This window comes from Gallus gallus, chromosome 4 (genome assembly GCF_016699485.2).
Source record: "Gallus gallus isolate bGalGal1 chromosome 4, bGalGal1.mat.broiler.GRCg7b, whole genome shotgun sequence".
NCBI lineage: Eukaryota > Metazoa > Chordata > Aves > Galliformes > Phasianidae > Gallus > Gallus gallus.
The window spans coordinates 17,292,733-17,317,511 of record NC_052535.1 but is presented as its reverse complement, the minus strand read 5'-3'; the positions used below and the strand labels follow the sequence as shown (position 1 = coordinate 17,317,511).

The following is a 24,779-nucleotide window of genomic DNA, read 5'->3' as shown; positions in this document are numbered from 1 at the left end:
CAAGCTTTACTACCTTAAGCAAAATATGCTTGCTTTATTTCTACAAGCCCAGCACAGCAGCCTTTTCCCAGCACTTTTCCCAGACAGCAGAAAATCTAAAGTCAATCCCTAACTACCACTCTTCTGCTTGTTTGTGAGCACATTCCTGCCATTTTTTGTTATTTCTAGCAGTGTTCGCTAGGCTCTGGAATCCAGTTCTCACTAGTGTCAAAAGCAAGCTTAGGTTGTGTACAGCAGTGGCAGAAGGCAACATGAGTATATAAAGTCCCACTATAAGGAGAGTGAGAATTCCCCTGTCTTTATGGTACTGAAGATGGGCATCAGGAGTGACTGAGATAATAGGGTCAGGAGAAACTGTGAGAGACACAACAGTTTGGAGACAGTGGCCATATCCTTACAGACTGCCTGTCAGGCTGACATTAGAATTTGTCCTTACCACTCAAGGTGAGAACAACAAAGGCCCACACCAAATAGCTTAGTCCCACATCACTTCATTGGCTTATAGGAATGCAATTTCAGCTTCTGAAGTTTAGCCTATGGAAAACGCTTTCTCTTTAGCCACGGTGCCCAAGCAGGGCACAATGTCCCATAGGTGGCAGCAAATCCCACGCTATCCTATCAGCTAGAGGTCCAGTAGGGAGAGCTAAGCAGCCTCAGCACCTTTCCCCTATCTGAAAGCCTCCCCACTTACTCCTCTTTCCAAGACAACTCCAGAATCCAATGGATAATTACATTTTTTTCTTTTTTTAAACTTCAAGTCATTCCATTAAACATACAAAACCAACAGTATATGTTGTCAGAGCTGATTATTAAAGGGCATTTTCAATACTATGTGGAAAAATAGAGATCATGGCCTCAACAAACGACTAACCCAAGAGGAAGGGCTCATGTTCGCTTGGGAATACAAATAAAACACCTCTAGCTTCTGCATGTAACTAGAAGAAAGTTTGTGAGAAACTGCTCTGTAGCTGTAGTGAACATGTCTCCTTGCCTTCTGTGAATGGCCTTGTTTATCCTAATACGCAATGCTTTGTCTCCCAGTTATGTATGTATGTATGGCCATGGCATTAAGAAGTTGTGCAGACTCTCTACCAGCCAGCCACCACCAGCAAATGAGGACTTGATAGAGATGTTACAGGTCAGCCACCTCCAGTAACATGAGTACTCCTCTTAAATTGATGAACTTGAGCTAACCTCCACATACTTTCTTCAGGATCAATAAACCTTACACAAAAGCACTGGCATGTTAGCATTAGAAATACATATGATCTTGTTAAAAAAAAATACAAGGTATTTGCAAATGCTGATAGTCTTTTTCAATTAAAACACTCTGAAAGTGTTCAAGGATGATTCAGCTTAGGCAAAATCTGAAATTTGATAGGCAGTATTTGTTGTGTTTTGCATCATCTATGCTAAAAAAGGACAGACTTCCCAAAATTTTTCTGAGTATTTAACTACTTAAATCGGACAGATATGGTGGCAAAGCAACACTCGCTTATCCAAGACAATCTCCAAAGAGAGAAAGAGAGGAGGGGCTCCTTCAGAAATTTCTTCTGGCCTGCAAGTAGTAACCATGCGATTTTCAACTCCTCTTTTTTTTCAGTTCTGTTTTACATTCAAGTTTAGACTGTACTAAATTTGAAAACAAAAAGTGTCAGAGCCAAGTGTTAAAACAAAAGGAAGATTAAAGCTACTCCACAAAACAAGCACTGCTGTATATTACAAAGGGAAAAAAACCTAATGCATAGCACAAGCAATGGAAGGACAATGCCATCCAGCAAGACAGGTGAAGCAATATACTTACTTTCTGATGGTGCATGTTCCTCCAGAACTGATTCATCTGCTCCTTGCACAGAAGCATATCCAGATGATGCAGTTTCACTGTGGCTATCCACTTCATTAATTGAAGTGATATTTGATGTCCCACTGGATACTGTGGCTTGCACAGACTCTGCCCCATCTTCTGCATCCACCTTTGTGAAAAAGAGAAAATGGTAAAGTTACAGCTTTGTAGGGGGATGCATCTTTCAAAGATAGCAATGCTTTGAGGGTCTGGAGTCTGGCTGGGGGACTATTACCCAGAAAAAGAGATTTAAAGTAGAAAAATAGAATTCTGCTGTTAACCCCCAGCATCACAAGTGAAAACCAGCTACTGCCTATTTAGAGTGGGAAGCTCAGATACAGCTTCTGTATTCTTTAACCAACTCTTCCTTTTTATAGACCAGTGCTAGGAAAAGAGATTTTCCTCCCACTCAGTGCATACCTCCATCCCCCAGGCAAACTCTGGCATATATTTTAGTTGCAGTGGCAACAGCATCTTCCTCTGGTGTTTGCCACACAGAGCAGTAACAGAATGCATTCGTTCCTTATATATCCCAGTACTGATAGTGAACTCTGCCACTAGGTAAGAGTGTGACTTACCTCAACACCTAGAACTTTGAGTATGTCACATTTGCACATCGGGCACGTCCTGTGTTCTAAAAGCCAAGGATCAATACAGTTTTTGTGGAAAAGATGGCTAGAGAAGGAAGTAACCAAGAAGTTAGGTTTCACATCAGGAAAGATGTTTGTGTAGCAGCAGCTAGCTTTATCTACTAACACAGAATTCATTGATTCTAGAATTGCCTTATTTTGCCACACATTACTGTTGAAAGTTACAGCTAGTTGCATGGTCTCAACCTTTTACTTGTTTCTCTACATAACTTGTAAAAAATTCAGCATTATCTGTGCTACATCAGTGTTAATGATTTTGTTGTAGGACTTTTTTGTTGTTTTTTTTTGTTTGTTTGTCTTTAAATCACCATGCTATGTACTTTCAGATTATATTTTAAATGACACAGATATTGACACCTCAACCTTAGCCTTAAGCTCAACCTTGGTCATGATGACACAGGATGTAAATAGCACTCATTTCTGTTAAACCTACATTAAAAAAAAATCTTGCCAAGTTATGTTCTCAAGATAAACTATACTCCCACACATTTACTTTGCATATACAGTCACTGTATATTCCAAGTGGACATTTGGCAGGCTGTATACACAAGAAATTAAACATAGTTCAGCCATTACAGATGAAAATGTGTGCTTCTGTGTAGGTACTCAAATCCACAATGGGTTTGATTTAGGGGACAAATTCAGGAAGACAGCTTGCAACCCTGTAACCTGCCTGTTCCTTCTGCCTGAATAGAAATGGCAAGGCTCTGTTCAGTGTTAATCAGCACTCTGTTAGAAGACAAGTGAAGAGTTCACCACATTTGGTGTTCTACACCCAAGCTTGATACTGAATTCTCCAATTAAGCACACATAATTAGCACCTCCTTCCAGCTGTACCACTGTAACATCTGTAGTAAAACCTGAAACTTCCTTAGTGCATAGTGATTGTGAGAACTTGTACTCACGTCCAGTATACCTCTACTACTATAAATGCCTACGGTTTGACTGTCTGGACAAGAATGCCTTCTGCAAACACATACGCCCCAGATATTTAGATACCACTACTGTGACTCACAGAAGCACTCAGTTGCTTGTTTCTTTTAAGCATACAGTTAAATGCTTTTAACATGTAGGGTCTCTACACAGAGGCTGGCCACCAACATCAAGTACATTCTTTCAGAACCTAACAGTTTATAACTCATATGAGAGTTTAATATGGTTGATATTGGCAGAGATCACCATTGGCAGGGATTATCAAACAAATACGGTTATCTTAAGCAAGGCCCTATTACAGCCATGTTTGGGCCAAAGAGGAAAACAACAACACAAATATTTAAAAGCAGCCTCAAAGCAAAACACAGTACAGCAAATTCACATATAGAGAATACCTAAAAAAAAAAAAACAAGTCACTTTCATCTGAACCCAGTAAGTCATGCTGTGCTTTGCAAGCCCTTACTAAGATTAGGAATCTTCATAGGGAACTAACATAAGAAGTCAGCTCTTCTATCAGCTCTACATATCTAGCCAGTTTAAATGTCTCTGCACTCATGGAATTTAGTTCATTGATGTACAGGACTACCCACTAGCACAAGCCTGATAAGACAACTGAATAACTATCAACACATTCCTGAAAGCTCATTCAGTTTTGTTTCATTCTAAACTGCTAAGTATTAGATGAAGGAAGTTTGCAGATAGCGCTTTACAAGGCCAGCCTCTTGGTAACTAGCCTACTGGGAAGTCATACCACTCCTAAACACAAAGCTTTTGCAAAACCATAACCTTGTGCACAAAGTAACACAGAACAAGCTTCCTTAAACCCTGGAATAGCTTCATTGCTCATCTTAGGAACAATCAAAATACTAGTGGCATATTGGGCTTCCATAGGAGCACAATGAGATGCAACAGTAGAGAATTCTAGAAGAATAAACTGGAGAGGCTCTGTAATTAGCCAAGATGTTCAGGTTGAGCAAGGTATAGACACAAGCCGTAGGGGCACACTACGAGAGTACTTCTACAGTTTGAAACATTATTTGACAGAGACTCAAGAATTCTTGCTCTGCAACAATTTGATAGAAGTCTGATGAGCTTTATTAACACAGCAGAAGGAACATTCAGTAAAGGCAAGCTTAATCATTTTGAATTAAGGGGCAGTTTCATAGAATCATAGAATGGCCTGGGTTGAAAAGGACCACAATGATCACCGAGTTTCAACCCCCGTGCTATGTGCAGGGTCACCAACCACTAGACCAGGCTGCCCAGAGCCACATCTAGCCTGGAAGAAGTTTGGAAGACAACTTACTTGCAAGTCAAGATGCGCACTACTTCATTTGGCTTGTACAGCTCAATGCACACGGCACAGCTATCCCCATCAGGACCAGTTTCCTAAAGTGGAGAAATGAAATTTCAGCTTTAATCAGCTTTGAAAGCTTCCTCTGAACTACAGTCAGATTTACTGTAGACAAAGGGGTCTAGCTAAAGTAATATAAAATAACTCTTATCCATAATCTTAAATAAACACATTTTATGGATTATTTATCGTAAAGCTGACATTTGAACAGAACCACTGAAAGTTTAATCCCATGGTTTAGAAACAGCTGTAAATTATCAGGAATCCAGTTCTGGGCTCCCTGTTTCAAGAACGACAGGGATCTCCTAGTAAGAGTCCAGCGGAGGGTGACAAAGATGGTGAAGGCCTGGAACACCACCCATACAAGGCTGAGAGACCTGGGGCTGTTCAGCCTGGAGAAGAGAAGGCTGAAAAGGGATCTGATCAATGCTCATAAACATCTGAAGTGTGGGAGGCAACTGGATGAGGCCAGATTCTTTTCAGTGGCATGCAGTGATAGGATGAGGAGCAATGGCCAAGAGTCAGAACATAGGAAGTTCCACACAAATACGCAGAATTTCTTTACAGTGAGGGTAGGGTGACAGAGCACTGGAACAGGCTGACCAGAGACACTGTGGAGACTCCTTCTTTGGAGATACTCAAGACCATTTGGATGCCAACCTGTGCAACCTGCTGTAGGGAACCCCCTTTAGCAGGGAGTTGGACTCGATATCTAGAACATCCCCAGTCCCTTCCAACCACTGTGATTCTGGGATCACTGGATTATTTCAGTCAATACTGCAGAGATTTGGAAAGCATTACCTCCAGTGTCAGCCTGAAGAATACCCACTGAAACTGATGATTTTGCTTTTCAAGTAAAGCATTTCTGTTATTTTTTATGTCAGAAAATTAGGACCCCTCAACACAGCAAGACTATGGGTAAGATGTAAAAACACATACATATGATTTGTAAGTATGTGCAGATTTTGAAGACTTGTGCCCCTGAAAATAACTTGGTCTGAAAAAGGAAAAGGCAGTTATGGGTTCCAAGAGGTTTCTGCATCCTATCCCAGAAGGAAGGACCTACAGAATGCTGAGTTGGCTATACCTTGTCTCCTTGCTTCAGAGTGCGCAGCTGTAACTGTCCAATGGCCTTCTTAGCTTCAGCCTTCAGTTGTCGCTGTAACAGGAAGGAGTCCTGGTTAAACACTTATTTTTCTCATAAGTGGTAGCTCCTAATACTTACTTTGTGTCTAAGCAAGCAGGCACCAGTTTTATAACCCAGATGTTATCAAAACAAGCTAAGCAAGCATGACCATACTATTTAGAAAAAAACACATAACAAGTTTCAGAACATATTCATGTGGCTATTGACTCCAGATGACACACCAAGAAAACACTTGCATATGATTTGTTTTTACCTAGCCTTCTCATAAAGCACTGTTTCTCCTTCTAGAAATCATAAGATAATATCTTGGTCAAATTAAACCTAGCCAAAATAAACAGAAACCTTCAAATGGGTATAGAAGGCTGAACACCAAGTCCCACAGCCAATCCTGCATAGCCTCACACCTTGATGAAGGAAAGATGAGGCTCCTTACCCAGCACTAAGCCACCACAGCACACCCTGAACCAGCCCTCTGCCCCATGACTTACAGAGCCAGCAGCCTCCTGGCACCAACCACTCCTGTCAGGTGGAAGAGCACAGTTTTATCAGTGTGAGTTCAAAGTAACACACACGCACAATTCAGAGCTACTTTTCCTTATTTCTACCCTTCACTAAGCAAATCAAATGAGCAGCCCCAAGAGGTTTGCAAAGTAGCTTTAATGAGGGCAGAGGAGGAAGCTGAATTGCATTCCCTTCCATGCCATTTGCTTGCTGCTCTCAGGATACCAGGGCAGAGATGAGCAGGAGCAGAAGCCTAGCTTGCCTGGCAACTGTTGCTGTCCAGCTGTCAGTGCAATGCATTTAATTAGCATGGGAGCTAACAAACCTGTTTAAAGGTCACAGGTTGGTGCTGCTCTATCACCACCACCACCTGACTGTCCTCTATGGTGCATTTACTGCCTCTGGACACAGTGGTGCATCAGGCAGCTCTGGCACTGCTGTCCCAACCCAAAATCCTCTTCCATATTCAGCTGCTCAGTGCAGGAATACCATGCTGATAGCTCCCCAGCATTGTTCCCCTCTATGCATTTTACTTTAGATATAAGAACCTTTTCAGGCTGAAGGTGCAAGGCTAGCGGCAGAAGCACAGACAGGACAAGCTGGTGAAGGGCTACTCATGATACCTAACAAACCGAGCAAACTGATAACTCAATACTACATAAAATTCCCTGTGGTGAAGTAGTTCAGGGCAAACAAGTTGATTTAGATGGACTCCTGCAAATCTATCACGCTGCTTTTGGCACAGGTAAGCTTACAAAGTGCAGCTTTGGGCTTCTAGCCTATAGCATCAGTATGCATGCTTTTAGAAGCTTAACGGCTATAACAATGATCAAGGAAGAGATCCACACCATCCTAAGGTGAAAAATGCAAGCAGGTATGTTTTATTTATAAGGAACAAGAAGCAGTCAAGATTTCTTCAAAAAAGCTTGTAGAGGTCTTCTGTTGAAGACACCAGCATAAGTTCCTGTATGACTCTTCAAAATCATTCTCCCCTTGTCAATGCTTCAGTCCAGAAGCTGTAGAGAAGTAGCCACACAGCTGTCTCTGAAAATCCCCGAACAGCACCATAAACAGACCAGGAATGCAACAGTATCAGGTCCTGCACTACAGATACTTGCTATAAATGGGGAATTAAACCATCTAGGAGCGTACTCCCTTGTGTAGTATCTTATCTACACATCTAATGTCAGGGCAAGCATATTGACAGGACCCAACTGACTGCAGAAACTGTTGGCAAACAGCAAAGTTTAAATGTACTCAACTGGCTGCATGATTAATAATTTACTGAGACAATATTTTAAGTTTTGCCAGAGCACAAGTTTAATGGCTGTTCTTGAAATGCACCGACGGCAAAGTCACCTTTAACATTGATTTTGTAAGTACAGCAGAGCACAGCTCTAGGGGGATGGAGAAAGGTTGCAAGAGGAAGCATTTATTGAGTAGTCCATCAGAGATCCAAGATACTCAAGCCTGGAATGTCAAAGCATTTTGTGAAGCGAAATTTTTGGAGCAAACATTAAATGTTAATGACTCTAAAAGTCTCAACAACCCTGCAGCCCTTGGGGAATGGAGGGTGAGCAGAAGCTGACTAGGCTGAGACGAGAAAAAGAAAAAAGAATCAAGACATTACAGGACAGGTCAGGTTCTGGCTGCCACCCAAGCTCTGAAATGCTGAAGTAGACACCTGACTGGGAAAGGTAGATCTGCAGTTTATTCTCTGGTTTTCCCCAGTCCCTCACTGAGGATTTAATCACCAGCCCCTTCTGCACCCTTGCAAGTACAGTCATGGCAGTACAGATGAGCAAGCCCTAAGGAGGTGAGGAACTTCCACTTTTCTCTTGCAAGCAAACGAAGTTCTTCCCCACAGATAGCTACTGCCATGAAAGTAGTTCTGAATTCTGGTGAGTCAAGCAACTCACCTTCTTCAAAACCATTAATTAGGTCAGTTCTAAGCTGCAACATCTAATCCTTATGAAATCAATGGAAATGAAAACTTGAGCTCAAATAAGAAACCAGGCCACAGATTAACACACACAGTCATTCTGCATTATTAAGAAAGGTTAACATATTGAGGAACAGAATTTGTCGCTACTTCGCTGGTAGCAAGCAAACCTCCACACTGCCCTTTCCTTGTTTTGCCACCTTTGTGCTCACAGACCTCAAGATGCAGTAACAGACCACAGAGGTTGCCACTTGACTTTCAAGCTCAGAAGAAAACAGAGTCAGACAAAAAACAGCCAGTTGGAAACAGCTTAATGAGTTTGTTCATGAGAAAATGCTGATCCATTTCAACTCACAATTAGGGCAGATGTGTTATTAAACTTGCTTTTGGACTTTAAGACAACACAAGTGGCTCATCTCAACAGTCACTCAACCGTATAGAAAATTACAGTTTTCCTATATACAGCTCCTGCTCCGGTTGAGTGAGAGACAGAGTTGCTGCCTTCAAGAAACATCTGCAGCAGGAATAAGACCTGGGTTATATGTAACCAAAGCAACTGTAAAAGTTCCTTCACCAGAAAAAGCAGATTGTCATAGGAAGAAACAGAAAATCTGCTGGTAAGTGACGAACCTTTATGTACCTAACAGCCTCACTGTCTATAGAATCAGAGATGGCTTCTGAAAGCACTGGCGTCTGAAGACTTTTGAAGACAAGCCAAAGAAAAGGAAAAAAAAAATACTGCTGAGACAGTAAAGACTTCGAAACAATCCAGTTCAAGCAAACAAGAGGGATACAAGTGAGATGTAAAGAATTTGAGGACGTGATGTAAAGGACAGGATGTAAAGAAATTGAGATTACACCACAGAGCACTATCATCACTACACAATTATCACAGCACCCTGTAGAGTGATCAAAGCGTTCCTCTCGATTCTAGTGGTAGAATATGATGTCACAGGGAAAGTCAAAAAATGAGACAGATGCTCAGAAAAACTTGTAACACTGATAGAAACATTCAGAAGGCATTTCACTTCTGCAGAAGGGAAAGTTTGTAACAATTACTACCAAAACACAACAGTTCCCTAAGAACACTTCCCAAAAGAATGTGTAACCCATTGACATCTATGCAACGGAAGAGGAAAAAAAACCTTAACTCCATCAAATAACAGACTAAAGTCCAAAGAGTCAGAGTTTCCAAAGGGCTGAATGATGACAGCAAAGTTCCACAGGCAGCATGCAATCTGATAAGTTGATTCACTAATATTCAGTGTTTCAAAGCCCCTATTTTGAGACTTAGAATATACTCTGAAAATCCAGTAAGCTGGTTAACAGAGAACACACTGTGGAGCCACATTTTACTAGTTCCTCTTCACTAACAAGAACTTCTTTGTTATTCTTTCCTTATCTTATACTTGTAAGGTTAGTTTTTAGATGCCTTGGTACAAAAACAATTGAAAAAAAAACCTACAAAACAATTCTGGATTGTTTTGAGTTTCACTTTTACAAAGTAGTACATTTACTCCACTATGTCAGAGAATCTTTCTTTGATTCTGGTACTTTACAAAGCACTTCATGGCTCCTTAATTTCAGATCAGCTGAAATCATGTGGAACTGGCATGTCATTTGTCAATGTTATTTTTCAAATCTAAAGTAAATTGTGCTGTGTGTACACAGAACCCAAGATAGAAACAATTTGAGAAGGCACAAGCCAAACCAACTGGATTTTCCCAGTACTGTCTACCACTGAAGCATTAATAACAGCTATAGCTCTTTGAAAGCCTGAAAGCCCAGAACAGAGCTGGACTTCAACTGCTCTGTTAAATGCCTTCAAAGGAGGAAAGATTTTTCTTGTGATTTCATTAACAGCGTCCTTTGCAGATCAGTTTCTATTGCACCCCTGCCTGTTCGTGATTGGAATCAAGTTCTCTCAGTGGGGTAGTTTGCAGGGAATGAAAGAAGAAATTCACCAATAAGAGACAGCATACCTCTGTCCACAGAAGTTAGGCAGAGGACAGCATCGAGATACAGGGCTCCATGCCACCCCTCATGAAACACACCACAGAGACAATTCAGTGTGACATCCAGGACTTGCAATGCTGCGTTTCACATGCAGCTGTCAACTTCCAGTCCTGCTCTTCCAACTACTCCTTTGTATCTCCACATTACTTCTAAGTGTGGCATATCAGAACACAAGGAGGATAAAATGAGGTCTGTTCATCATCCACAAGATTACACTTAAACAACAGGATGTCAGAAGAATATCAACCAAACTGAGTTAGGTGTTACGGTTACCAGAAAGAACTCAGCATTCAACAGCAGCCATGTTCCCTGCAACCACAGCAGGGAGAGAGACTGAGGTGAAGGACAACAAAGAACTATGGTTACACAAGTTAGCATTTTAAAGCAGTCAGTCCTAAAATGTTACACAAGCCCAAAACTGGCCTAGATCTCAACACCTGTGTCCAGCTTTTAGCCTCAAGTTGTTTTCAGAATGATCTATTCAGGGGCCCCGAAATCCCCAAGATAGCAGTGAAGCTCAACAGGGCATGTGTCCTTCAATGGTAGAATGCCACTTTTCTATCTAGCTACTGATCCTGAAGTAATTCCCCAAGCAAGCTGGACTGAGAGGTCATGGTAACAGTTTTTCTTTCACAGTTGATGTAGCTCCTGCGAGAAGCTTGTGAAGAAGTACTGTATATACCAAAGGTCTCCTTTGCAACACAACAGCAAGGAAAGTACTTGTACCCGAACAACTCAGAGCTTGTTCCTGCTGCTGCCCATTCTTTTTGACAAGAATCATGCTAGGACTTAAATCTCATCTTTAAGGCTTTTCCTTAAGCCCTGAAGGAGCAGAGACAAGGTGGGACTGAAGGCAAAGCTGTATGCATTAGTTATATCAGCTGATCAGGCAATTGCACAATAGAGAGTTACCCAGAAATTTAACTCAGTTAACAATGGACTGCCTAGGGTTTAAAAAGAACACAACAGTGGCTTTTTTTTTCAACACCTAATTGAGGCCGTCACTGCAACTCTGAGAAAGCCTTCAGTTAGATAGAAGCTTTCAACAAGATGCAGTTTCCTAGCCTGTGGTCTATACCAAGGCAGCAGAAGTCATGCACCATTTTGGAGACACATCAGTAGTCGTGTCTCACACTACATTACAGCTACCACACAGGCAGCACTATGTGGGAAGTGTGAGGGTCAGCTAAAAGCAGTTTAGCTCTCTCACCTTCCCCAGTACATCAGCATTATTGCTGCACTACTGTTTAGGAAGTAAAATTTCTAGGACAAAGCTGGCTAAGCATGACCAATTACACTCTCAAGACACAACCAGACAGGTGACTTTGTGCCATTTCTTTGAAAAGTTTTTGGCTCTTTAAAAATACCTCTCTTAGCTCACACTCTCTTTCCTCTGGAAAGGAATTTGTCATCTTGGTGCTCAAACACTGTTTCAGCTTCATGATCCTCAGCATGGTGACTCAGGGGGCAATAAGTGACAGAGACAACACCAACTCACCTGTTTCCTGGACTGGGCCCTTGTGATCCTGAATCTGCGAGCAGAATAAAAAATGAAGTAGCCCACAGTTGCTGCTGTGACAATGAAAAACGACACTGAGACAAAGAAGATGGAATAGTGGTTCATCCAGGGACCGTGCTTTTTCCCCACTTCAATAACCATGGTCACTTTCAGGCCACTCTCAATCCGGCGCAGGATCTCCATGCCTTTCAGGTTGCCAATCATAATGGCAACGATGCTTCCCGCACCTGCAAAAGAGAAACAGAACCCACGTTCAGCAGAGCTGTACTCCAGTCACCTTAGAGGTCCCAATTCAAGAGTCAAAGAACAAACTGTTAAGCTCCTAACTGGCATCTGCAGTTTTATTATCACTAATAGAGTAAGTGCCATTTCCTAGTACTTGTTCAACTGAACAAGTACGTCTGATTACTCATGAGCTGAACTGTATTTAGAAATCATTCCTCTCCATAAGGCTCCTCACTCCCATGTAAGACACTCATCATCGTTTTAGACACAACACTGGCAATTTACACTTTAACTTGCCTTTGAGCTGCATTAAGTTGAAAAGCAATCATACACACAGCAAGGTCAGCTCCTGCCCAGATGGCAGGCACAGAGCTGGCAGCTTATAGATGCTTCCTGCAGTGTATCTGCTTCCCTCCCTGCTCTGCTACTTTTTAACACCCCTGCCTTAAATTTGACAGCGTCATTGAGTACTTATCAAGGCATCAAATAATCAAAGCTATGTAGACCAGTCTTCACATCTGTATTTTCTAGAAATAACTGAGAAACACTGGAATGAAATCTCATAGTGACTACAAATGCTGTAGGTTTCAAATGTAAATTCAGAGAGAAGACAATATTGAGGTGTGCTTGTCTTTTAAACAGTCAGTAGTAGACTACAAACTCCATTGTAACATTGGTTTTCACTTTCCTGGCTGAACATCACAGCAAGCTATCCAGTATCCAGAGGGACCAAACAGTTCTACTGTCAGAATTTCAAGCAACCTTGGTCCCTAAATAATGACTTGAACAAAGATGCTTCCATTTCAAGTGACAAAGCAATTGCTGAGAACAGTTCATACTATTTGTGGGAACATTAGGTAGTCCCAACACATTGTTGTTCTTAGGAGAAAAAGGTAATGGGGGAGATGAGGAAGTAATCACTGACTGAAAAGTCTATTCACAGACTAGCCAGTAAGGAGATCCATGGCATTAAGCCATCAGCTGCACAACATTCATAATAGATATTACATGATGAAGCAAAGGCTGTTACAGAAGTGCTATTTTTAACTAACCTCCCAGCCAATCCAACTTTACTTTTCTCTCCATTAAGCAACCTCATCCAACCTTCAGCTATCAAAACTCAAAATGGTGTTAAATCGCAAACAGCTCTCATTAATTTTCTATCTTGCTCATGTAATGTCTTTGACCCAAGATGTCTAAACATGTTGTCTAGCAATTTTCCCCCAGTGTGACTAAACTCATCTTCTATTCAGAAAGCCTCCTGTAATGAGAAGTACATCTCAGAGCAGAGGTGAAATAAGAGGCAGTCAGACTGTGCAGCTACCATCCTTTATGATGAGCTGGGATTTATATGCCAGTTATAAAACAGGTTGGAGGCAGGTGATAGGAGCAAGCAAAGAATTAGAGATAGGGTCAGGTCAGGAGCTGAGACTTTTTACTTTCATAAGAGTAGAGGAAAGCGTGGGAGAACTGATTGTGAAAGCAAGAAAATAAAAAGCCTGCCAAAAAGCTTGTTTTGCCTTCTGCCTCACCAGTCAAATATAGCTTGTGGTTAAGTGCAATATGGCAAGTAGCATAGGGATGCCTGTTAATGAATTGTCACCATCATCCCACAACACCATTTCAACTACTAAGCCACCAGGTGGGATGCAGTTTCATACCCTTTAAAAAAAATAAAAGGCTTGACTTCCATTTAAGTTTCATGCTCATCACTTCACCAGAATGTCACTAGAAGACAATATTCTCTCCTAGTACTTTTTTTTTTCACCCATCCTGAGAGATTTCTCATAATTTCAGCTACTTTGAATCAACACACGTGAGTGGTCACGTGGCAGACTTTAGATCACTGACTAAAGCCACTGAAGGAAGGAAGCTCAGGTAGCTGTTCTCTGCTCCTCCTCATTCATTCAGGCACAAGCTGCTGGCCTCAGTGCAACACATTAATGCTTATTCACACCTACGGGAGTGGAGGAGAGGAGACAATGCTTCACCAAGGAGCAAACTGGCTGTGTGCTGAGGTTGGAGCTCAGTTTAGACATGGCAGCTGTAGCAGTCAGACTTTCACCAGCCATGAAGAAAGCATACCTTGCAAGTGAAAGCTTTGACACTGCAGAAACAAGAGCAGATTGAGAGGGTGTTTGTGTCCACCAGCATCTGTACTGCTGCCCCAGGACAACCCCCAGCTGACATCCATCAGTGCCCATCTTCAGTACTTTGCATTATGGGCACAAGGCTTTAGAGTTTGCTGACAGTTCACTTTTAAAGGCACTTACAGATGAGCTAACATGATATCACACAAAGCTAACCAAATGCCTTGTGCTAACAACAGGGAAAGGAATCCAGAAACTGCCCCTACATTCTGAGCCCAACTCATCCAGACCAACACTTGATCACCATCACAGGGGCACCACCCTTACCTCGCAGAAAACAAGGCCTCCCTCCTCTGCCTTGCTTGAGCAGTGCCCTGTTAGTCAAAAGTCAAGCTCAAAGCCCAGAACCCACATTTAGCCTACTGCTGCACTGCTAGCATCAAAGCAGTGAGGTCAGCCTGCAACCAGCACTCCCTGAGCTGCTAGAAGGATCTCATCATTATAGGTACTGCCACATGTTACTGAGCCCAGGAAACTGCCAGCCTGCATGCAGGCTTCTGCCAGTGCTTGAGGAATTTAATGGAATTGGGTTACTTGAGGGGACATCTGAAGAGGCATCTCAAGCACAGCTGCTGCCCTGGGCTTTTGGCTTTTTTCCAGACTCGACTCCAGTGAAGAGAGGGGAGAGGGCAGAGGGGAGAGGGGGTATCACAGAAACCCAAGTTTCTGGCCTAGGAATTAGCTTCTGTGATTTAAGCAAGGCTTTCTGCAACAGTTTTTAAGGGAAGTTAGGAAGTGAGATTAAGCTGCTAATAAATAGGGTCATTGCTAAACAGAAGCAAAATCTGTTTAGTTAAACATTTCCCAGCCTCTCTCCTTTTCCATCTCCTATGAAACTGGAGAGGGAAAGTTATTCAGGTCTTCAGACAAACACAGTCTGCCTTTGTAGGTCGGGAGATCTGCAAAAGGTTCCTCCCAAATGATAAGGCAGCACAGCACACTGGTCAAAATCTGGAAGAGGCTGTTTTGCAGATGCAGGCACAGCCAAAGGACAAGCATTCAAAGGGTTATGCAGGGTGGGGGGAGAAGAGCTAGCACACAAGTGCATTTGGCACACAAGGAGAGTACATGACTAGGGATCAAAGTTTTTACCTTCCTGTATCAGGTTTACTTAGATGCAGAGTGGAGTTTCGTCTATTTATACCAATATAAGTACCTACGTTCAACTGTGCCTGCAGAGACCTTGTTCTGCCATTCATTTCTGCTCCATGCTACTCTGTATAAACACAGTTAAAGGGCTGGCAATTCAGTAGAGAAATTCATCAAGCAAAATGTGCACAGAACCAGCAGGATTAATTCCTGCTCTATGTTTCCCATAACTAAAAGCCATAATGATGTTTTCTGTCCAGCCCCTAGGCTCACTGCTATTAAAGCCTTTCTATGATAGAGAAATAAAATGTATTAGGAAGGAGCTCCACGAGCACTCTAGGTGGAATGAATAAAACAAGACAAGACCTAAAAGCCCAGAAACTACAGCCACAGCAGGCCGACTTGCAGGAAGCTTGGTCCTCCAGAGACCCAGCCATACTGACACCAGCTTCCCTGACCTGAAGCTCACAGGTGAGCACGGCAGCATGGGAAGGCCACAGCAGCTCTCCAAAAGACAGCTGCTAGGCCTACGTGAAAGCATAGCAGGCAGATTTCCTCACCCAGGAGGGAAGTTTAATGCTCCCTTAACCATAATTAAAATTCAACCCTACTGCACTGCATCTCCAGCTTACAGCAGATGCATTCACTGCACAAGAACAAACCAAGCACAGGGCTCCACCAGAATGTCACCTTCTGCCACTGCCAGAATGACCATCCCGTCCAAGATGGCCTTGGTAAGCAAATCCTCCCATCTGGAGAGGAGCTGCTGTCACAGCAGTGTGTCCTCCAGGGTGAAATCCTGCCCCCTGCATGCTTCTGTGGGCTTAATCCTGCCTGCAGACAGCAGCCAAAGAGCAGGAAATGCCTTGCACACACCACTCCTTCTTGCTTTGCTTTATCTTCCAGATCTTACGAGAAAAAGAGAAAACTTTGCTGCCCTCATTTTGCTCAGTGTGGGTTTTGCATTGTGCATGTCACTGTTTGTATGTAATAAAAATGGAGCACAACATGGAAAGAGCCTGTGGTACTTTAAATCTTTGGTGTGTTACCAGGACTCTCCTAGTTCAGCCTAAGCTCCCCAGTTAATTAAATGCTGTAAAACAAGTTTTCCTTCAAGGAAACTTTTCGGGCACTGGAATTTAAGAAACTTCTGTTTCATTCTCGCATTTCTCATTCACCACTAATTTCACAACCAGTTCAACAGAACTGGCTCAGGCTGTCAGCCACAACGCCATCTCTGTGACCGCACACTGCTTTCAGTGCAGCACATTTCAAGCTCTAATACACCAGCAACTAACACCAAGCATCACCAGGCTCAGCAGCTCAGGCAAAAGCTTCAGCTATGAAGCTTGCCATCACTATGCACGGCCACTTCCTCCTCTACAGTTGACTAACACAGCAGTGCTGTCACTCTCTAGTATCTAATAGAACAGAAAATTAAATCTGAGAGAAATAATCTAAATTTCTCTATGTAGTACTTTGCATAATACTGGCAACTACAGACTTGCATGAGACACTGACAAAGCTCTTTGACGTGAATGATTAACTTCGAGTTGTTTGACAGTTCTGTATGTCAAAGCTCGCTCAGAAACTGACTCCACTCTTCCAGCCTCTTAAAACAGGTTTCTCATCTTGTTCAGATAAAGCTCTCCATTGGAACTGCTTTGCATTGTTTAAACATGAGCTGAGTTTGGTTGGTTTAGAACAAGTCAACTCATGAAAGCCCCTTTCATTCTGTTTAAAGGCAGACACGTAAGCTGGGGCAAATACAATAGATCCTCTAATGAGGCTTTTCTTGGATAGCAAAGGCCAAGCCCGTCACATCTCTTGCCAAGAACAGGTTGCAGCACAGCCCAGTGAGACCCTTCCCCTCCAGGAGGGAACCTGGCTACAACAGTTTCCTTTGGGCATTTGAGGAAAGCAATAGTTTCATAGGCATTTGGAAGAAATAAGGTATAAAACAATTACAGAAATTACAAGGGCTGCTCCAAAAAGCAATGCCTCCTGTTTTATTATTTCTGCCCACAATGTTAGAGGCAGATACTGGTAGTATGGCAGTAGAGGTTGAACCTTCCCACCAACATTCTGGTACATTTCGTTGTTCTACTACAGATGGCAGCAGAGAGGCAACCTGATAAATTGGCATTGGACAGGGAACTGTATGAAGGAGAGGTGTGCCACTGAATTCCTCCATATGGAAAAGATGGTACCCATTGACAGCCATTGGCACTTGCTGAACGTTGATGGAGACCAAACCATAACCAAGGGGTGGGTGCTATGCTTCAGCAGTGATGATAGCAATGTGAAAAACAAGTCACGTTCTGGACTGCCACACAGGCTCTTTTTCATCACTGACAAAAAAATGCACAGCTAATGATGGTATCTATGTTGAACAACAGTGTTTTGTAGCTGAGAATTCGCTCTGTCCTCTAGTGTTGTTCACTGTATCTGTTGTAGTTTCCATGGAAATAAACATAAGGTATTGCTGTTAGAGCAACCTATGTATTTCATAACAAGGGAAAAGGCTAAAATGCCATGCACACAAGTGACAAAATTTCACATTGTCACATTTTCCTCCCTGACAAACGTCTGAAGTTTTGCATCACGTCTGAGGGCAGTGAAATTAAGTCCCAGCAGTTTCAACATTATTTCTCTTTGGCCAGAGCTCTTGTGCAATCAACAGACCCCTGCAGCACAGCTCCAGCTTCTTCCACAGGGAGCGGCTCCATGCTGCACCCAGCTCACACCCAGCACTGACAATGACAGTGAGATTCAGCCCAGAAGCCAGCCAACAAATCTCCCTCAGGAACACAATATTTAACACACATAGGACACCATTTCACGGAAGTCACTCAAAGGGGAAGGAAAGAAATGGAAGCAGTGTGGTACAGCTATCAAAAGTTAAACATTATCCTTCCCTGTGTAGAAAGCATTCTCTGAAGGGCCAGCCAAGGACAGCTAACTGCAACTCATTTGATATTGCAGCAGCAGAGTTGTTCTAATTAATAAAAATGGAGTATAACTTTTTTTCTTAAAAAGAAATTAAGCAGCACTTCAGAAGATCAATGCACTGTTTTCTCCCAGTGCTTTGGGACTGAGAAATGAAGATGAATATTAACAGATTAAGGGCTGCAGACACTGCTACAGTTGAGTAAGTTCTGCCAGAGAACTGCCACAGTTCTCTGCTTTTTTAAAGAGTGCGCACCATCTTGCACTGAAATCCTCAGAGAATACACAGGAACTGTTTGAAGCACGATGGCAAGAGCTCAACACCCCATTCCTCAGCACTATACAACCTCAGCTGACCAATAGAATCATAGAATCACCAAGGTTGGAAAAGACCCACAGGATCACCCTGTCCAACCATTCGCCCATCACCAATGGTTCTCACTAAACCATGTCTCTCAACACAACATCCAAACGCTCTTTAAACACTACCAGGCTCGGTGACTCCACCACCTCTCTGGGCAGCCCATTCCAGTGCCTGACCACCCTTTCAGAGAAGTAGTATTTCCTAACATCCAGCCTGAACCTTCCTTGGCACAGCTTGAAGCCATTCCCTCTAGTCCTATCACTAGTCACACGAGAGAAGAGGCTGACCCCCAGCTCACTATGACCTCCCTTCAGGTAGTTATAGAGAGCAATAAGGTCTCCCCTGAGCCTCCTCTTCTCCAGACTGAACAACCCCAGCTCCTTCAGCCACTCCTCATAAGGCCTGTCCTTCAGACCCCTCACCAGCTTTGCTGCCCTCCTCTGGACACGCTCCAGGGCCTCCATGTCCTTCTTACAGTGAGAGGCCCAAAACTGGACACAGTACTCGAGGTGCGACCTCACCAGTGCTGAGTACAGGAGGACATTACTTCCCTATTCCTGCTTGCAACACTATTTCTGATACAAGCCAGGATGCCATTGGCCTTCTTGGCCACCTGGGCACACTGCTGGCTCATGTCAGTCTAGCATCAATCAATACCCCCGGGTCCATTTCCTCTACAGGACAAATAGAAGCAGAAGACAAAAAAATCTACTTTTGGTTTCAGTTGCACAGACAAAGATGAGCAAAAAAAGCAGACTTGTCAGTTTAACAACTCAAGGAGGATAGAGAAAAAATACAGATCCTGTTTTTTGACAGGTGGTGGCTGGCTCTTGGCTTGCATCTACACGCTGTGGCACCTGCAACACAGATCATATCAGGTGTGCCTCCAGCCTAAGAGGAGCAGCACCCCTGGCTTTGCTCACCCAGGGCATCCCTCCCACTGCACCATGGTCAGCCAGCCACCCACTGACATCTCCTGTGCTGTAACAGAAAAGCAGCGCCCGATCACTCTCCAAGCAGTCTCCTGCCACCTCAGCATTCTGCCTGTTGAGGCATGTGAGCAGTGCATTTATTACACTGCCTTTCATGTTTAAGTACAACTGCTTGAATACTGCTTACCTCATTGCATTGAAATAGTAAGAAATAGGGGGGTTCTGGTACTTGTTAAGCAAGCTTGTACAAGTCTATTAGCACCTCTTACGGCAGAAGGGAAAGTTAACTAACAGTACGCACACGCTGAGCCCCTATTTCTGGATGTGATGCAATTCTGAACACAAAAGCTGTTGTTTCCAGCATGACACCACAGTATGGACATAAGCTTCGTACCTGGCCTCAGAAGCAGTCAAACCACAAAGCCTGCTTGCTAGCTCTGCTCTAATACATGCTGTAATGTTTACAGAAACAATTATTGCTTTCCAGCACATGCTGAAGGCCAAGCCTTATCAGGAATGCTGATCTGACCAAACAGCACCTTTCCCAGAAGATTTCCCACAGTCACAGACACTATTAGTGGAAATTTCATCCTCATGCCTTTAGCCCCACACAGCAAGCTCTCCCTTTCGCAGGGGGGAGGGTGACTGAACTGATATTCCAGGAGCAATTTAAGCCTGGGCAAAGTGACTTGTCCAGTCCTGTCCAGTCCCTCTCCCTTCTACTCCTCCTTTGCTCTCTCCACCCCAAACATTACCTAGTGCCAAGAGAAAAATCACGCACTTCCAGGCTGCTTCTCAGTTATTTAAAGCAACAGCCCCTTATGACCCCAGGTTTTTTTTTCTTTTTTTAATTAAGTTGTCTTCTTGAACACACTATGATCTAAACCAAATGAAATCCACTTCCAGCTTGCTTTACTTGGCAGCTGGCGCTATGCCTTATCTCTTCCTCCTCCTCATACAAACTACAGAGGTAAACGTGCAACAGCAAGACACTTGAGAAGGTTGCAAAAATTGGCAGTAATAGGCAGCAACGGCGACAGCTGTAAGAAGGGAAATAAGTAAATGCACAGCAGCAACACAGGGAAATGCGAAGACAAGCAAGAGCCTTTGGAGATCCTGAGCGTGGTGAGGACAGAAGAGAGAGGAACAAAGAAACTCTTGCTAACAGATGGTTCTATCAGGCAAAAGAAATGTCTGTTTGGGAAGCTCGTGCTCACAGCCCAGTCTTGGCCTGGAAATACAAGCCTGAGCAGTGTACAGCCCTCACCAACACTACATTTATTAATGGGACTGCCCTGCCCAGGAACAGCCACCCATCAGCCCTGGGAGACTGGGTGAGATTGGGCCCCAAACCAGACACACAGTCATCACTGCGGACAAGGAAGATTTCTACAGACAGAAGCATGGGAAACTTCTACCAAACGGGCTGGAGCACATTAAGACTAAACATTGTTTTAAATAACACAAATTTCCATAGGCTCCCAGTGGGTGCTGGAGCTGGAAACCAACCTGCATTCTATTTAGTTAAACAGTGCTAAGAGTGATTATTTGCCAAATGAATTCAACAACCACCAGCGTTACCCCCCCTCACATTCTTTCCGAGCCCTTAGGACTTGCACAAATGCTGCCAGGCTCTAAATCTTGGAAAATGAAATCATCCTTGAGCCCAGCAGCCAAGACAGCACACTTGGTAAGTGCACCACGATGTGAACAAAGCTGCCCCAGAGATCTGATGCATGGTTTTTGGTCACTGGCACTGGCAAGATTGAAATACTCCCTTTCCATCTATGTAACGGTATCTGAAGCCCTCTACAATAACAGCAATCAACATTCCCTATGGAGAAGTCTTCAGCAAATATTTTCAACAGCATTCAGCACTACTGATTTAGAAAATGCATCGCTCACCCTCCTCCATTAAGATCAAGCCCGCCACTATCAGCCTCTGCTCTTAACACACTGGTAGCAGCCCACATCTCGCTGGAAATGAGCAAGTTTGAGGCAGCTAACGATAAAATAAAACAAATCAGCACAATGAAAGCCAGGAGGCACCTGTCAGCAAGCGGAAGACAGGGCACATTTGATATGATCAGGAAAGCACTGAGCCCGACCACTGTTTGCTCAGTGGCATGTTCAGGACTGGAGGCAAACAAGCAGTGTCATTGTTTTAGGGCAACAGCCACACACAATGAGGCCTCTGCTGCCACAGCTGTCACTTAGGATTTTAATTCATCCTTTCACGTTTCAGCAGCCCAGTAAAGCCAAAGAGCAAGGGCACTTTACAGAACTGTTCCACGCTATTTAAGGGTTGGTGCCTATTCTGCATATTTTTCTATGGCACAGAGGAACCCAAACTAGATCAAGAAGAACATGGTCTAGGATGAGAGGCCACCAGCAGTAGGCACCGATCTGCTCCTCAGTTCCTCCCCTGGGTGCTCACAGACCCCTGCACTGTGGTCAGCCCCAACTACTGCAACCCCACAGTCCCTGCGAGGTTGAGATATGGGCCATCAGCCAGACTCAGTGAACCACATCCAGCTATCTGAATGCCCCTAGAGCTACAACCTTAAGTTTAAATGAGGGAGCCATGAAGTTGTAGTACACGTACCCAAACACCTAGTCTCAGGTCCAGACCAGTGAACTCCAGGCACTGAAGGCTGCAAACACTGCCCTGGATGTACTCTGTGCAAGCCCTGCTCACTGCAAAGCAGAGCTGAACTTTTGTTTATACAACATTCACAAAGCCTCAGTACAGCCTCCCCTGGGCTTGCCATTCCGCCTCAATCCTCTGCTTCAGCAGGACCAGTTTTACAGGTCACATGTGCCTTTCATAACAAAGTTATAGCTTGTTTCTAAATATCGTGCTTCATACAAAGTTCCAGCAGAGCACAAGCACACTTCTTTGCCATATGCTATTTCCTCTGGACATTCGACTGCTGGCCTTAACCTTTATGGAATTCCTGCAGAACAAGTTAAGTGGCAGCGCTATGTATTTAACCTTTCCTTCCCCCTTTTCACCAATGGATGCAGTTTATAGACTTGAACCAGATCTATCAGCCCAAGATGCACTGTTAGGGTTGTAGCCAGAACCCTTTAGCTGCCTTCTCCTCGAATAAGCCCTCTGCTGATCAGGTGATGTGCTCCTCAAGGCTAGTTACACAACAAGAGAAGCCAAACAAAATTACTGCAACAACTTCTTGACCAGCAGAGAATCCTCCCTTACCAAGTGCAGGGACATAAATAGAATAAGGAGCAATTGGTTGACAAGAATTTAATGCAGCCTAACAACACGGCCACCTAACAGTCTGCTTCTATCTTAAGTCAAGGTCCACCTTTAAAACAAACCAACTCTTACTGTGCACCTTTTCCCCCTACATGCTGCTGTTTTCCTCCAACCAAATGTCTTTTTCAGAAGGTCAATACAGATTGCAGAGAGAGGTGCAATTATAAGCACAGAGCTGTACTTTGAAACCCTGCTCAGCCTGCCACAGAGAGGTACCATCTTCTTAAAGTGAACACAATTAAAACTCAAGTTTGCTAATTGATAAAGTGCTGTGCTTATAAAGTACAAAGTAAATACCACTTTGGACTCTGTTAAATCCTTGACATTCTATGTGCTGGAGACTCTCAAGCAGGAGTTAATCACATCTGATTCGGCTATTTATTGTGTTCTGCTGGTTCTATTGGTAGGATTTGTTTATTTATTTTTAATAAGTTGGCACGTCAGAAAGTTTCCACACAGAGCACTGATATAAGCAATAAAGATTCATCAGGCTAAACATGTTGACTGTAAGCCAGGAACTCTCTCAAAGCAGGGTGACAAGGTCGCTATGGCGCAGCACAAGCATTCTGAGGTCTTTACAGAAGGAGCTGCTCCAGAAGCCCAGGCTGACCCCGCAGAGGACAGAAGCTGTCTTCTTCCAGAAAGTCGCTGTCCTGTTTGACATCAGTTTGGCTGGGAAGTTTCAACATGCCCTGGGGCCTGAAACCTGCCATGAGGAATGATCAGGACAGCCAGTCGCACTCCAGCATCAGCCCCTCAGCAGAGAGCTGCAGGCAGCATGGGCAGGGAGGGAGCGCTCCGCTTGGAGCAGCCCTGTGGCAAGCAGATGGCTCGTCTCAAGGAGCAGCTGCCAGCAAGATTAAGATGCCATAGGTTTCCCAGCAGCCAGGATGGTGGAAAGGACAGAGACAAGACTTTCGCCTCACAAAAAGCTTCAGCAGTGATCCACCCCAGTCAGCAGTGCAAACAGCTACTTGGAGCTGCTGGGTCATGCAGGCACACAGCAAGCAGCACTGCTGTTGTCAGAGCAGTGGGAGCAATGAGAGCCAAATCCTGACAGCATTTCATAGAATAGCTTGAGTTGGAAGGGACCTTAAAGCCCCCCCAGCCCCAATCCCTGCCATGTGCTGGCTGCCCTGGGCCCACCCAGCCCGGTCTTGGGCACCCACAGCTCTGGGCATCAGTGCCAGGGCCTCACTGCCCTCGGAATAAAGAATTTCTGCCTAACATCTAACCTAATTTCTCTCTCTTTTAGTTTAAATCCATTCCCCCTTGTCCTATCACTATCTGCCTGTGTAAAACATCAGTTCCCCTTCCATTTACAAGTTCCCCTCAAGTACTGGAAGACTGCAGTGAGGTATCCCCAGAACCTTCTCTTCTCCGGACAAAAGTGGAGAACAACAACAACAAAAACAAAACTGAGAGCAACAAAGGCTCCCTCAGCCTGTCTTCACAGGACAGGTGCTCCAGCCCTATGAGCATCTTCATTCACCCTCTCCAACAGCTCCATCCGTTTGTCAGCAGATGATGTGATTACACCAGGAAGCTCTGCCTCTGAGACAAGAGCCCAGACTCTGGGTTTTAAATTCTTAAAGTGGAGCACAGTCACACAGCTCATTAAGACCGCATAAATGAGCTTCCAAGGGCAGCCACCATTTCCTTATCAAGGAAGTCTGTGTCTCATAAGGGGCGCAGCTACAAGTACGCTGTTGAACAGCCTAAGCTTTAAGACTCACTATTCATTTTCACTGTGGTGTCAGAATGGGGCTGCCCAAAGCGCTGGCACTGGGCAGCACACGGGCATGGCGGGGAGGTGCTACATGCCCACCCCACAGCACCAGGCACGGCAGCCAGAGGAAGCTCATCCCAGCCCCACAGCCAGGC

At 43.9% G+C, this 24,779-nt stretch overlaps 1 protein-coding gene across 2 annotated transcripts in view; it reads right to left on the bottom strand.

The window, feature by feature from the left end:
- Positions 1-24,779, bottom strand: part of RNF128 (ring finger protein 128, E3 ubiquitin protein ligase) — a 37,430-nt gene that overhangs the window by 1,462 nt on the left and 11,189 nt on the right. For both annotated transcript variants that reach the window (XM_004940850.5, XM_420351.8), the window contains exons 2-6: positions 11,886-12,133; positions 5,869-5,940; positions 4,734-4,816; positions 2,422-2,518; positions 1,805-1,973 (exon numbers count right to left, since the gene is read on the bottom strand). In XM_004940850.5, coding sequence (XP_004940907.2) covers positions 1,805-1,973; positions 2,422-2,518; positions 4,734-4,816; positions 5,869-5,940; positions 11,886-12,133 — 669 coding nt within the window. The remainder of the gene's footprint in view (positions 1-1,804; positions 1,974-2,421; positions 2,519-4,733; positions 4,817-5,868; positions 5,941-11,885; positions 12,134-24,779) is intronic.